The sequence below is a fragment of the Mesoplodon mirus genome (genome assembly GCF_964341445.2).
Source record: "Mesoplodon mirus genome assembly, chromosome: 3".
Lineage (NCBI taxonomy): Eukaryota > Metazoa > Chordata > Mammalia > Artiodactyla > Ziphiidae > Mesoplodon > Mesoplodon mirus.
The window spans coordinates 130,800,997-130,816,467 of NC_138978.1; the positions used below are offsets into that span (position 1 = coordinate 130,800,997).

At 36.8% G+C, this 15,471-nt stretch overlaps 1 protein-coding gene across 6 annotated transcripts in view; it reads right to left on the reverse strand.

Moving 5' to 3' along the window:
* Nucleotides 1–15,471, reverse strand: part of DESI2 (desumoylating isopeptidase 2) — a 42,051-nt gene that overhangs the window by 4,116 nt on the left and 22,464 nt on the right. For all 6 annotated transcript variants that reach the window (XM_082613204.1, XM_082613205.1, XM_082613207.1 and 3 more), the window contains 3 exons: nt 10,313–10,385; nt 7,249–7,342; nt 5,556–5,697 (listed from right to left, as the gene is read on the reverse strand). In XM_082613204.1, coding sequence (XP_082469330.1) covers nt 5,556–5,697; nt 7,249–7,342; nt 10,313–10,385 — 309 coding nt within the window. The remainder of the gene's footprint in view (nt 1–5,555; nt 5,698–7,248; nt 7,343–10,312; nt 10,386–15,471) is intronic.

Consider the following 15,471-nt stretch of genomic DNA (forward strand, 5'->3'; position numbering starts at 1 on the left):
ATGTCAAAGATTATAATCATTATAATTATGATCTGGAAGTACCATCTATTTTAGCTTAGTTGGTTTCAAAGTATCTTACATCCAAAAATTAGCTAAAATGTAAATAAGCTGGCACCTGTAATCAAGCAAAATATAACTTTCCTCCCTAAAGGTTTAGCCCTATGCCTTAAGGGCTACATTTAAATACTATGTCTCTGTCTTAACTACAGGGCTAGGCGGTGGTCTCAATGGAGGGAGGGTGGCATGTTTTGATCATTTTTGATTACCTGGCCTGGAAGCACAGAGAGGTAGACAGTACTTAAAAATACCTGGAGAATGTGCATGAATTAGATCTGGGGGAAAGCTGAGCAATGACCTTATATTATACCATTCCTATCTGTCTACTCTAAAAAACACAGGCAAACAAGTAATACATTATATTTTACACCCAAGACATAATTGGGGATATATGTATATTTGAAGGTTATCACAGAGTGGTGACTAGGAATAGTGAGGTTAATGTAATAAGCCATTGTTGACTATCCAGCAGCTGTTTTCTTCATTCTCCTTCCTAAATCCTGATTTCATTCAGTAATCTACCTTCCTCCATTTATCAACGTGCTTCATAGGAAGCTGACTTCATCCCAACACCTGCAGGTGGCTTGACTAACCTAAAACAGAGGTCTGGAAACTAAAGCCACCTGTTTTTCTAGGTAAAATTTTATTGCAACACAGCCATGCCCCTTCATTTTTCTTTTATGACCTACAGTTCTTGGGCTACTGAATACATTTTGGCACAAACAAGGAGGACCATTTAGCTGTGAAAAGAAATGAGGACTATCTCTATATACTGTTACAGAATAAACTCCATGATACAATGTTAAGTTAAAAAAATGAAGTGTGTGTAGGATGCCCCCCAAATATAACAGTGGACCGGCACAGAGTAAGTTATAGACATTCCCATTCTAAAAGGGAGAACATGGAAGGAAGAAAGGAATCATTAGTCCCAAGCAATTTCCTTTTATAAATTTATTTTATTATTTATTTTTGGCTGCACTGGGTCTTCGTTGCATTGTGCGGGCTTTCTCTAGTTGCAGTGAGCAGGGGCTACTCTTCGTTGCATTGTGCGGGCATCTCACTGCGGTGCCTTCTCTTGTTGCGGAGCATGGGCTCTAGGCGCGGGCTTCAGTAGTTGCAGCATGCAGGCTCAGTAGTTGTGGCTCGCGGGCTCTAGAGCGCAGGCTCAGTAGTCGCGGCGCATGGGCTTAGGTGCTCCTCAGCATGTGGGATCTTCCCGGACCAGGGATGGAACCCCTGTCCCCTGCATTGGCAGGTGGATTCTTAACCACTGCGCCACCAGGGAAGCCCCCCAAGCAATTTCAAAATCTGACTGGGCAACCTCCATTAGGTTTCAAGGCCTAGGACTAATCCTCTGCGGCCCTCAGTTCTGTCGTCTGGGCCCTTGAAATTACCCTTTTTCGCCAGGCTGTTTACTGCCTGTGAAATTTTGGAATCCAACAGTCATCTTTCATTCTGTCCTCTGTCAGTCCAAGCCGGCAGTGTTTCTGCTAATATAACATCCTCAAAAATGTTGAGTCTCCTGTGGGATTCACTCTATTGGACAACAGGTTCCTCTACAGATGTTTCCTGGAAAATCACATTTCTATTCCTGATTTCCACTGAGATGGCTGAGAGGATCCACGAGTCACATGTTTAATCTCTTCAGCAGCAGCAAAAGGTTATCCAGTCACACCCTTGGCCTTCTCTCCACAATAGGCTTTCCTAACAGTAAAGCCCTCTGCTATGTTAATTTTTCTCTGTACAGCACAGGAACCAATTCTTTTTTTGAAGACTGTTAAGTAACGGAAAAGAATCAAGACATCTATCCTACCTTTCCTATGCGGACTGAACCTCACGGTAACAAGGGGGTATGGCCTTTATTTATCCTGATTCAAACAAACTGTTAAAAAATTATGACAATTGGGAAAATTTCAACATTGTATATTTGCATTATATTAAGGAATGCATGTTAATTTTTTTAGGTTGATAATATTTGTAGTTATGTTAAAAAATCTTTAGAGCTACAAAGTAAACTATTTACAACTGAAATGAAATAACACCTGGGATTTTTTTTTTTTTTAATTTTATTTTTGGCTGTGTTGGGTCTTCGTTTCTGTGCGAGGGCTTTCTCTAGTTGTGGCAAGTGGGGTCCACTCTTCATCGTGGTGCGCGGGCCTCTCACTATCGTGGCCTCTCTTGCTGCGGAGCACAGGCTCCAGACGCGCAGGCTCAGTAGTTGTGGCTCACGGGCCCAGTTGCTCCGTGGCATGTGGGATCTTCCCAGACCAGGGCTCGAACCCGTGTCCCCTGCATTGGCAGGCAGATTCTCAACCACTGCGCCACCAGGGAAGCCCCAACACCTGGGATTTGTTTCAAAGTAATCTAGGGATCAGAGTGTTATTTCAGAGTGGGCATTTATGGATGAAACAAAATTAGCCATGAGTTGATACTTTTTGAAGCTAAGTGATAAGTATATCAGGCTCATTATACTATTCTTTTATTCAGGTTTGGAATTTCCCACTGAAAATATTAATTTACAGAAGGTATTCAGGCCAGTGGCATTTAGTAACGGCAATGCCATTCTTCTTGCTAGTGACTGGTTTAGAAATGGCATTCGACCCAATTCTGGCCATGAAACATGACCTGCTTTGGAAAGGGTGGGAGGTTCTGGAGAAAGTCTCAGTTTCTCAGAGAGAAGTAATGGGAGAGACAGAGCTTTCTTTTTTCTCTTGATGTTGCTGTATCAGGATATGGTGCCGAAAATTGTTGCAACTACCTGAAAACCATAAAGGGAGCTAGCCTGAGGGCAGAGCCAACCTAACACCCTAAGGATGGCAGCTCAGAGAGATAAAAAGACCTTAGGCCACTGGTGACACACAGTTGAGACACTGACCATACTGACATGGAGCCCACCTTATCCTGGACGTCTTGTTTTGTGAGATAACATATTTCCTCATTGTTCAAGTCAATCTGCATCAGATTCGAATGCATCTGACCTGTAGTGTAGGGGTTGGGAAACTTTATCTATAAAGAGCCAAACAGTAAATATTTTAGGCTCCGCAGACCATTTGGTTTCTGATACAATTACTCAACTCAGCTGCTGCAGTCTGTAAGCAGTAAAGATGATAGGTTAAAAAAATGAGTACGGACGTGTTCCAGTCAGATTTTAATGGATACTGAAATGTGAATTTCATATAATTTATACATGTAACTATATATTCTTCTTTTGACCTTTTCCCAACAGTTTAAAGATGTAAAAATCGGGACTTCCCTGGTGGCGTAGTGGTTGAGAATCCGCCTGCCAATGCAGGGGACACAGGTTCGAGCCCTGGTTCGGGAAGATCCCACATGCCACAGAGCAACTAAGCCCGTGCACCACAACTACTGAGCCTGCGCTCTAGAGCCCGCAAGCCACAACTACTGAAGCCCACGCGCCTAGAGCCCATGCTCTGCAACAAGAGGAGCCACCGCAATGAGAAGACTGAGCACTGCAACAAAGAGTAGCCCCCGCTCGCCACAACTAGAGAGAGCCCGCACACAGCAACGAAGACCCAATGCAGCCAAAAATAAATAAATAAATAAAGAAAAAGGTAAAAACCATCTTTAGCTTGCAGGCCGTACAAAAACAGGTGGTAGGCTGGTATTGGTGTGCAGGTTGTAGTGGTTTGCTAATCCTTGCTGTAGAGAAGCATTTGAAATGACAACTATGATGCTTCTTAGAATTTTTGGAACAATTCTGAATAACAGAGTACATATATCAACAGTCATTTATAATTAGCTACGGTTTTCTATCTGCAATTGGTTATATGACATATGTAGAAACTATGTTGTCAAAGATGTAGAAGCACATTAGGTTTAATAACTTTTTAAGAGTGCCTAACATTAAATTTTTTTGCCTTGATTATGAGGTTTACTAAAAATAGCCCTTTACCTCCTTCACTATCCATAATTCTAGTCTCAGTTGTCACTAACAAGCTGGCTAGGCTAGGCTAAGTCCCCTAACTTCTGAGTCTCAGTTTCTTTAACAATTCAGCACTCACACAGGTGAAAGCATGAAAACTGTGACCTAAAAAGATGGCTCCAGGGACATCTAGAATTGTTCTTCAGGCACTCAACTCCAATATGGTTTTAGGGTTAGACCAGGGCTGAGGTGGTGTTACAGATGCTCAATAAAGCTAATAATTTATTTGGGAGAGAGGATAAGTTGGAGCCAGAAGAAGTAATGATAAAATATAACAAGCACTGAACTAAGCAGTCTGGGTCTAATCTGAGTTCTCCACAATCTTGGTAAATCATTTCCCCAATCAGGGCCTGTTACTTAGTCTATAAAATGAGGAGACTAGATTAGATGCTGTCTAAAACCTTTGCTAATTTTAACATTCTATGGATCTTTGAATGCATTTCCTACAAATGTAATGTCTAGGGTCAAGAAGGCTTAGAACTACCTTCTCTCTTCCTTGAAAATCAACTTGGTCACGTCTGCGGTGTCAATGCACCCACTAGACTAGTGGGTACTTCTCCAACTTTTATGAATCATCTGGGGATCATGTTAAAATGAAGATTCTGATTCAGTACATCTATGGTGGGGTAGAGATGATGTATATCTTACAAATTCCGATGTGATGCTAATGCCGCCGGTCCTCAAAAATAATTTGAGAAGCACAGCAGTAGTCTGCTGTAGTCCTGTTTGAAACCTACGCTGTGGAAGCCATGAGGGCAGTGAAAAGGGCCAGGTAGCTAAACAGCTCTGCAGAGGAGGTCACTGAAGCAGCAACTCATTTTCTCTTTTACACATTTCACAATTTCTGTGGTACCTGATGTGGTTTCTGCAACCATCTGCTAAGGGTCAGAAAGCTGGGAAGGTGTTTCAAGCACTATTTAATTCTCCAGACCTTATTTTATAATCTTTTGCTTTCTTCCCATCATTTTCTGTTTTAAAGTCCTTTAATTTGGATCTACTTTTGGTTTTCTGCTTGGCATTCAAGAACTGGGAAGGCAATAAGTGTGTGTGTGTGATAAACTGGCAGAGTAAAGTTTCAAGATAGGAGAAATGAATTACTCATTAGTAAGTAAGAGCCAGAAAAATTTCAAGTTGGCAACTAAAATTTAGGAAAAGAGAAATCATAGTGGCTAAGCAGCAGAAGTCACTTAAGCATTAATTTTTAAAATTTTTTATTATTTTTATTTTTTTCTTCCCCAACCCCCTAGGCATTAATTTTTAAGTGAAAATATAAGATTGTGATGAAACAAATTAGAATAAGAAGAGACCCGTTACTGTATTCACTCTACTCACTGCAAAGTCATGAACAGAATTACAGTTTAAACCTGTGCTGACTCTAAAGTTACCAACTTTGGAAAGGTCACTCATATAAAAGAAATATTCACATAAAAGAAATAAAATACCATATATTACACAACATAAATAATCAGAAAAAAATAATGGATTAAATATAGTGGGACAGTAAATATACTAGTGTTATTTATTTGAAGAACTTTTAGAATGAAATTTAACTTACCTCTGATAAAGCTGAAGAAAAGTGGTTGCAGTTTTTATGCATCAAATGGTAAGCATTGCCTTTGTATTCTTTTCCCAATTCTTCTACAATTTTTTCTATATCATCTTCTAGGAAGTCGGTGCTCCCTAAAACAACAGCTTCTCTTAAAGAAAAAAAAAAAGAAAAAAAAAAGAAAAAAAAGAATATAGCTGCGTGAGTTATAGGTATTATAGGCATGCTTAAAGACTCATTTCCAGAAATGCTTATTGCCAGGAATATTATGACTGATGTAACAAAGCTGGGTTACTGTAAGAAGACTAAAAGGTAAATGAGGTATTTTAATAATCTCGATTATTTTCTACTTTTTAAAAGCAATAAACTCTTAAGTATACCACTTCTAAATAATACAAATGTAAAATAAGTCATTTTCTTTATTAAACAGTGTCATATTAAAAATATAATATCACAGTTATTTTTATTACTATTACATTAGCAGTTACATTATTAGAGAACCAGATCCATGCTGCAAATATTCTTGCTTAATTACACTCACCATCTAATGGCTGGTCATATTCTCACTTAGAAATAATCTTTTAAGTTATCTGCCACTGGGCTGCAATGAGATGACTGTCAAATGACTAATTTTTAAAAAAGCACTATAAACCCCAAATCCCCCAAAACAATACACCAAACCAAAAAAACAATACACCAAACCAAAAAAGCCACCAGCCCCGCCACCACTCCCAAACTACTACCCTGGAAATGCAACAGACATTCAATAGAGAGTAGAATTTTAGTCAGATACAAGTCAGGCATCCAAGAAAGCTGACAATACTTAGAAAATCCTTTTATCTAGCAGTTTTGACCAAAGGGAGACCTAAGGAATGGATTCAGGCTGGCATTATAGCACTTCTGTGTGTAAATATTTCAAATTAGTTATACGCTAAGAGAATCATTAACTCAGTAGTGATAAAAAGATACAGCCCTATACTGAATTTCAATGTTATAACCTCATTTCACTATTTTTCACTTGGCAAGTTAACTATTATAGGTCCAGAAGTTTCTTTAAAGTTCCTTGAAACTAAGATTCTAAATATCACTTTAAATACGAAACTCAATTAAGGAATGGAAATTTGATTATTAGCATTCAGGTTTTCAGTGCTGTTTACTACACATAAGGCTCCACAGTACACTCAGATCCATAATTTTAGGTTTATCAATACATATAATACACGTACCTTAACAACAGTTTCTTGGCTAATCTATTCAAATTATTTTAGTTTAGTTATTTCAAGTTTGTAAACAGTGTCCCTTTCATTGGGAAAATGAAGAGATTTTGAAGAGTGTTAGGTAGGTCACAATAAAACTTTCCTCCATCTCCCCCCAAATAGGAGACTGAGGGGAAGCAGTCATTATACAGGAAATGTTTTCTAAAGCAGAATCTTATACCAGGTAAAAACACTTTTAAAGTAGACATGGTAACTTTTGTGGGTCCTGAATAAGAGCAACAGACTTGCTTATTTCAGGCACTTTATTTGGCTGATAACTATCTTTACACAACAATTTAGATCTGATTTTAAAGTGTCCGCAACTGAAACAACATTAAAGAAACATTTTAAGTTCCTAGATTTTAATCTACAGAATGAATTCTGTATGCCTGAAAACAAGCTTTGGCATCTAAGACAGTGTAATAAAAATTATCCTCCCTACTTACTTAAATTTAAATGTTTCTCCTAGTTCAGAAGCATTTCCTGGGGAAATTTCAAATATTCCAGAAAAGGGGTAAGGATGGCCACCATAAGCAAATTCTGAAAAGAGAAAACTCATGATTTTTAGTATTTATCACATAAAACTTAACCAGTATGCTGAATTAGATTTAATAAATGATGAGGATAATAATGATACCATCTAAGTATTTTTCAATTTAGTAATGCTTTCACAAACATCTTATTTACCTATTACTTGTATAGAACAGTTGACGTAAAGGACTTGAAACTCTAATAACAAAAGACGCTCAAAGGTAATCCTGACTTCTATATTTACTTTATATTGGCTAGAGGAGACTGACTAACACTCAAAGGTGAAAAAAGTCCCTGCGTTTACCTATCACGCCAAAGTATGTAGGTGGTCATTTCTGTGTTTTGCCACTTTCTAAATTAAAGTGATCAAATTTCAAACCTGGACTTTACTGGAAAAACTGTCTAGTAACAATGAGCTTTCATGGCTCCTGGGATGAAGACTCTTGGTTTATCTTTGAGTAAGAGGGAAAAAACATTGGCAAGCCAGAAAAACTTAATTCAATTCCCCTCATTCAAGAAAAGATAAGCTGCAAAATTAACATACACACCCACGCACACATAAAGACACACACACCTTCCACAGCATATCTTTAAGCTAGCAGAGAGCTACTCGTACTACAGTGAATGTACATCCAGCCTCATCAGATACAAACTCTCATTCAGAACAAAAATGGAGAGCGGTTTCAAATCAGGAAGGAAATAAAATTTCTGGCTACAATTCTGGTACTAGATACTTCGATATTTAAGGGGCAAATCTTAGTAGACTTACTTAAAGAATTCCAAACAAATGCTTAAATTAATCTTGTCACTTAAAATTTAATAAATACAATCTTATAAGGTCAGAACAAAGCATGGGAAAGAAAAAGGCAATTCTACAATACATTTACTTTTGATTCAGACCTTTCAGGAAAAAAAAGCAATAATGTAGAATAAGAAAGTATTTAGCATTTAATTCTAAAACATACATTAAAAATTTAATGATAGAATTTTATAAAACACTGTAGATAAGGTTAGACATGGAAAGATCATATTTTGATTTTCAACTTTCTCAATTATAGTAAGGAAAGTTGTAGACCCACTTATTCTTCTATTCAAGAAGCAATAATTCACTTTTAGGAATGTATTTGGCCCTGTCTTTGCTGTTTTGAGCCATGTTTCTAATTATTCTTAAGTCATTTTATGAATGGGAGCAATGATTAGGCAGATAAAAGGATAATGGACTAGTATATAATACTTGGGTTCAAGTCCTAGTTCTGTTAATTAGCAGTATGACTTTCAGCAGGTCTGAGCTTTAGTTTCTTCATCTGGAAAATGGAGAAAATGTCTCATGCTCCAATCTACCTCAGAGCAGCGTGGTCATGTGGTCCAAAATTCGATGGCACTTAAAAAAAAACAACTGTAACACACCATACAAATTCAGTTAAAAGGGAATATACATACAACTTTGGCAAAAGCCAAATCAAACAGGGAGCAAACCCACAGACTACCATTTCACCCATATCAATACTCCAACCACTGGAACTTTCAGCACAAACCTCACTGCTTTTTGGAATTATCTGGTAGATGCAGTCTTTCAGGTAAAATGGAGCTTATATGGCAGATCTTTATAGCCAACATTTAATATGGTACACTGCACCTAGAAGCAGTTAATTTAGCATATAAAAAAGGGACAGTAAAACACCACACTGACACATTTAAGTAAATGAGCCTTTTCTTTGTATTAGCTAAAGTTGGTATGTAGTCTTCAGGGGTAACTGGGAGTGAACTGCAGTAACATTATAGCAAAGACTTCCTAGCTGAAGCAAATAAAAGCATTTCTGCTATACGGTGAGTTTATGATTCAAACTAGTATATTATTACAACCTTGATGAAATCAGCAATGTGACCTGTCTTATGCAGAACATTCTACTTACAACTTGATCAGGAGATTATCTTGTATCAAGAGAGAATTAGAACAAAGGAAAAAGCTGTTGAAACAGAGCTGTTTGATTTGAGTGGCTCCAGTTATGTTTATCATAATGAAGGGTAATAAAGAATAAAAAGGGCTGAGTTAATGACAAAGGCCATCATTCTTAAGCAAAAAGCTAGATGTAATCAAAGGCAGGATTTGCTCAGCGATATTTTTAAACTTTATATATTTGTAGGTCTACAAAAACAAATTTATTACTGAAATTCCCTCAGGAAATTGGTATTTCAAGTTTGACATTCTAGCACCAACCCTTTTCCAACCAAAATGATTATTTTTATCACACTATTTTTCAAAGTGCAAGGTTTCTTAGGAATGCCAATACACATTAAAGCAAAACTGTCATAGTATAACAATCTCGAAAGGAAAATATTTTTTAAGACATAGTACCTAGACAGGAATAAAGACACAAACCTACTAGAGAATGGACTTGAGAATATGGGAAGCGGGAAGGGTAAGCTGTGACAAAGCGAGAGAGAGGCATGGACATATATACACTACCAAATGTAAGGTAGATAGCTAGGGGGAAGCAGCTGCATAGCACAGGGAGATCAGCTCGGTGCTCTGTGACTGCCTGGAGGGGTGGGATAGGGAGGGTGGGAGGGAGGGAGACGCAGGAGGGAAGAGATATGGGAACATATGTATATGTATAACTGATTCACTTTGTTATAAAGCAGAAACTAACACACCATTGTAAAGCAATTATACTCCAATAAAGATGTAAAAAAAAAAAAAAAGAAAGAAAAAATAAAGACATAGTACCTAGAATAAAAGATAACCAAATCAATGTACACTTGTGTACTTTGAGTACTTTCTCCCCAGATACATTCCACTTTGGGCATTTTTCCAAAATACAGTATAAACAAATATGGGGAGATTTTCTTCTACTTTTTACAACAAAGTATGGAAGTACTTTAAAAAAAAAAAAAAGGAAGAGCTACAGTCATGATTTTGCAACTCCTTTCAATGAGAAAAATCTTCAGAAAGTATATTTAGACTGTGTGTACACGTACCTCTGCCATATACTTCAATTCCTGAATGAAAAACTCCAATTCCGATGGATGAGGTGTATTCATTCATCCAATACTGAAGAAAAAAAAAAGATTCAGAATATTTGTTCATTTATAATTCAAATCCATGTTATAGGAGGCTACTACTTTCCAAATCTTTTACTGAATATTTAGGCCTTTCTAATCCCATTTCTTGGTATTTTCCTTACAGGTCTGAAACTCCCATGATAATGATGCATTCAGTCCTAACTCTGTGCCTTTGCTTATGCCACATCCCATATGGAATTCAAATGAATGTCTCAGTTTGTGTATAAGCACCTTATCTAAGGCTTAGCACATAAGCCCTAAAATCTAAACCTGGTTAGGTTGGGGAAAAAAGTGATATAAAAGCTCTCCTGTTAGTGACTTTTTAAAGAATCACATATAATATCTGTGTTCATACCTATTTTTCTTCTATCTTAAGTGTTCCCTTTCATTCTCTGGTATGCTCCCTGAAGACAGGGATATTTTATTCTTTTTCAAAAGCATTTGGCATATATGTCCTGAATCAGCTCAAAGTTTGATAATGATAATATTAGGAATAAATAATATGAGGCACAAAGATTAGAACAATCTTCTTACTGTTGGCATGAAGAAAAACTTCCCAGAAAAGGCAATATCTGAACTGAGTTTTTAGGAACAAATGAGATTTCCTCACACAGAAAATACGGAGGGTAAAGTGAGGTTGCTGGGGGGAGGTGGTGGGGAATGAGAAGAAATGTCAGGTAGACAGAAGTGGATGTACACAAGTAATGTGATGTGAAATTCTGTGAGATGACTGTGAAAGGGGTTAGTGTGGAGGGGAGAGGGTTACACCTAGAAGGTAAAGGAGTTAACGCTAAACAAACACTTAGGTAACACTTAACAGTGTTACAAACCTATTTGATTTCTCCCAGGTTAGAGGGTAGATGATTTGATTTTAATTTTTCTAGGTTTATTCAAGTCTTAACCTTGGCTTCAGACCCCCAGCCAGTTTCTCCCAGACCTGGGAAAATGCACATTCTCATACACTGCTGGAGGAAGCATAAATGATAAGGGAGAATTTTCCCCCTAAAATGTTACTGGAAGAAAAATTAAACAATAATAAACAAGAAACATTTAAAAAAGAACAAGGGACTGTCTCATCTAGATATCAAAATAATCATTAAAACAGTATGGTACTGGGCTTCCCTGGTGGTGCAGTAGTTGAGAGTCCGCCTGCCGATGCAGGGGATGCGGGTTCGTGCCCCGGTCCGGGAGGATCCCACATGCCGCGGAGCGGCTGGGCCCGTGAGCCATGGCCGCTGAGCCTGCGCGTCCGGAGCCTGTGCTCCGCAACGGGAGAGGCCACAACAGTGAGGCCCATGTACCGCAAAAAACCCAAAAAAACCAAAAAAAACCAGTATGGTACTGTTGCAGGAACATCCTTGTATACATAAGAATCTGGTATATGAAAAAGGTAGTATTTAAAATTAATGATAAAGAATAAGTTATTATAAATGTGTTGATAAAACTGACTGCATAAAAATACATTTCACACACCTAAAACTTTGTGTTTCTAAAAATAATCATATAGAAGAAAATAAAATAGATTTAAAAAATCTTAAAATGAACTTATCTACAAAACAGAAACAGACTCACAGACTTTAGGAGAATGAACTATGGTTCCCAGGGGGGAAGGACAGACTGGGAGTCTGGGATTGACATGTACACACTGCTGTATTTAATAGAGATAACCAACAAGGACCTACTGTATAGCACAGGGAACTCTGCTCAGTATTCTGTAATAAGTTTTAAAAATAAAGAAAAAAAAAATCTTAGATGGGAAAAGCCAACGTAAATAAAGCCAAACCTAGTATAGAGGAAAACAACAGATATTTAACATAAACATTTACAACTTTTTATTGTGTAAAACTACACAAACAAGAACAAAAGATAAACAATACACAGGGAGAAAAAAGTTGTTAACACTAAGATTAGTATGAGAATACAAATTTTCCTCTCTATCTCATCCTATTTGATTCCTAATTTTGGACAGTCTGAATTTAGATGGCAAATTAGGAAGGTGAGTGACACCTTTTTATCTGAATCAATTTGATTTTGGATGGAGAGTAGCGAGGGTACATACAGTAAGGGATTTCTCAAAACATTTATCCAAATCTATTTAATTCCAGATCTACTTAATTTGGGCAGCAAAACTTCAGACAGCAAAGGATACTATATACAAAAACTCCACTAAAAAAAATAACTCCCACAGACAAAAGTGAGCAATCATAGAAGAAATCAGTGGCTAACAAACATGGACTAGTAAACAGATCTCCCTAGTAACAGAAAAATGCTAATTAAAACAATAAGTTACCATTCATTTTTACTGGCCGTTCTGCTTGCAGGATCTTAGTTCCCTGACCAGGGATTGAACCCAGGCCCTAGGCAGTGAGAGTGTGGAGTCTTAACCACTGGACCACCAGGGAATTCCCTACTGTTTTTTTTTTTTTTTTTTTTATTCATTGTATTGGCAAATATACAAAATATTGCTAATACTTAGTGTTGGTAAGGATGTCAGGAAGATATTGCAGAAATGTGAATCAACGACAATTAATTAACCATTCCACCTCCTGGAATCTAGCCTATAGAAATGGTTGAACATAGGCAGAGACATGTTCCAGGGTATTAACTGCAGTTGTCTATAGCACTGAAAAACTGGAAACAATCTAAATATCGATAGGAAAATGGCTACATAAATGATGGTAAATCCGTATTATAAACTATCATACAGCTACTGAAATAAATGAGTTAACTCAATACGTAAGGGCATAAAAAGATATCTAAGACACATAAAGTAAAAACACCACGTCATAATACATCATCTGTAGCAAGATCACATTTTTGTAAGTTAAATAAATTGGCCCTGAGTGTATGTTTACATGCTAAATATGGAAAAATAAAACCACCACCAATTACAACAAAAGAAAGTTTGAAGCATTACAGATCAAACTGTTAACAGTTTGGGGGAGGGGAGTAGATATAGCTCAGGGGTGGGAATACAGGTGTGTAAAGGAATACTTTCACTTTTAACTCCATACATTTCAGGACTGTTTTTCTGAATTTTATGAATTATGTGTATTACCAACTTTTATAATTAGAAAAATGTTAAAGTAAAATACTATATTCTCTTAGCTTAACAGGCTTCAATTTATTTGAACATTTATACTATCTTAAAAGAATAGGCTGCATATATATAAAACACAAGCAGCAACATTATCTGTATTAGCAAAATACTGGTAACAACTTAAATGTGCAGATATAAGGTACTGGTTGAATAAACTATGATAAACAATATTTGGAATATTACAAAGCCATAAAAAGAAGGGGGATACTCTTGAGAAACTGATAGGGAGTAATTTCTAGGATATGTTAGGTGAACAAAAGGAAAAGAAAAATGGAGACATGGCAAAATGATACAGAGGCTGGTTTGATGGTACTTTCATTGGTCAACTTTGGGAAAATCTGAATATCAAAAAGAATAATGACAATAATGGACTATAGCATATTGAATAACAAATAATGAGTCCACAGTAATACCAATAAAAAACACGGAAACCCAAACAAACAAAACAGAATAGAAAAACAAAAAGTGAAAGGAGAGAAAGCTCTTTTTACAGAGGAAAGTCACCTAATAAATATGAAGTAAAGGCAGAATTAAATAATTTTGCACCTCCAGCTGATGCAGGCAAGGATCATGGATGCTAAAACCATTAGGAGAAGGTTGTTGGAGAACAATGTTCCCACAGTCTTCAAGTATCAACCCCACATTTTCCTAAATTATAAGGAGAAAAGATACCTTAGCAATGGAAAATTATGGTGAGTATCATCTTATCCAAGTAATTAAACTGAGTGTCATCAACAGTTGGACAAACTGATGTTATGTGCCTCCTGATGTGATGAAATAGAAAGCATTTCCTTTGTTAGTTTTCTTGTCAAATATATTAAACAGAATATAATCACAAGGAAAAATCAGACAGGTCTGGACTGTGGGACATTCTATAAGAAAAGCAGCCTGGTCTTTTAAAAAATAAAGACATTAAAGTCAAAAGAAGGGCGGCTATTCTTTAAGGAAGATTAAAAAGACATGATAACTATCAATATATACAACGAAGGAGCCCTGATTGGATCCTAGATTTAAAAAAGAACAAAAAGCCAAAGACATTATTGGGATAATTGGGGGAAATATTAATATGGATTGTTCATTAGATAAATTATTGTATCAACTGAAAACTTCTTGGGTTTGGTAAATAGTACTGTGGTTAAATAGACAGTGTCTTCTTAGGAAATACATGTTGAAGTATTTAGAAATGAAATGTTATAATGGTTGTGACATTTTCTGTGTGCGTGTGTGTAGAAGAGGGTAAAAGAAAATAAATATGGTTAAAAAATTGGTGAATCTAGGTGAAGAGTATATAAAACGTACTCTTCTTTCACTTTTTTTTGAATATTTAAACATTTTCAAAATAAAAAGTTGGGGGAACCAAAGAGAACAATCTACTCCTTGTCTCCTTCCGACAGAAAAGATGCCTTTCCAAGTTTCCTGCTATCCTCCTCCTTTCTCCCCTGCCTTTTACAGAAAGAGAGTAGAAAATATCACAAGCTGATTATACTAGTCTGCATAAAAATTCTGCTAGTCTTTTTAAAAAAACTGAGTTATAATTAACATAGAATGTTATATTAGCTTCAGGTACACAACACAGAGATTAGATATTTTTATGTTATGAAATGGTCACCACAATAAGACCAGCTACCATCCATCACCATACCAAGTCATTACAATACTATTGATTATATTCCCTATGTGGACATCACAACCCCATGACTTCATTATTTTATAGTTGGAAGTCTGTATCTCTTAATCCCCCTTCACCTATTTCATCTATCTTCCCACCCCACCCTCCTATGGCAACTACTATCTATGAGTTTTTGTTCTGTCTTGTTTGTTCTTTTTTTTTTTTTCAGATTCTACATATAAGTGAAATCATATGGAATTTGTTTTTTTTTTTTTTTTTTTGCGGTACGTGGGCCTCTCACTGTTGTGGCCTCTCCCGTTGCGGAGCACAGGCTCCAGATGCACAGGCTCAGGGGCCACAGCTCAC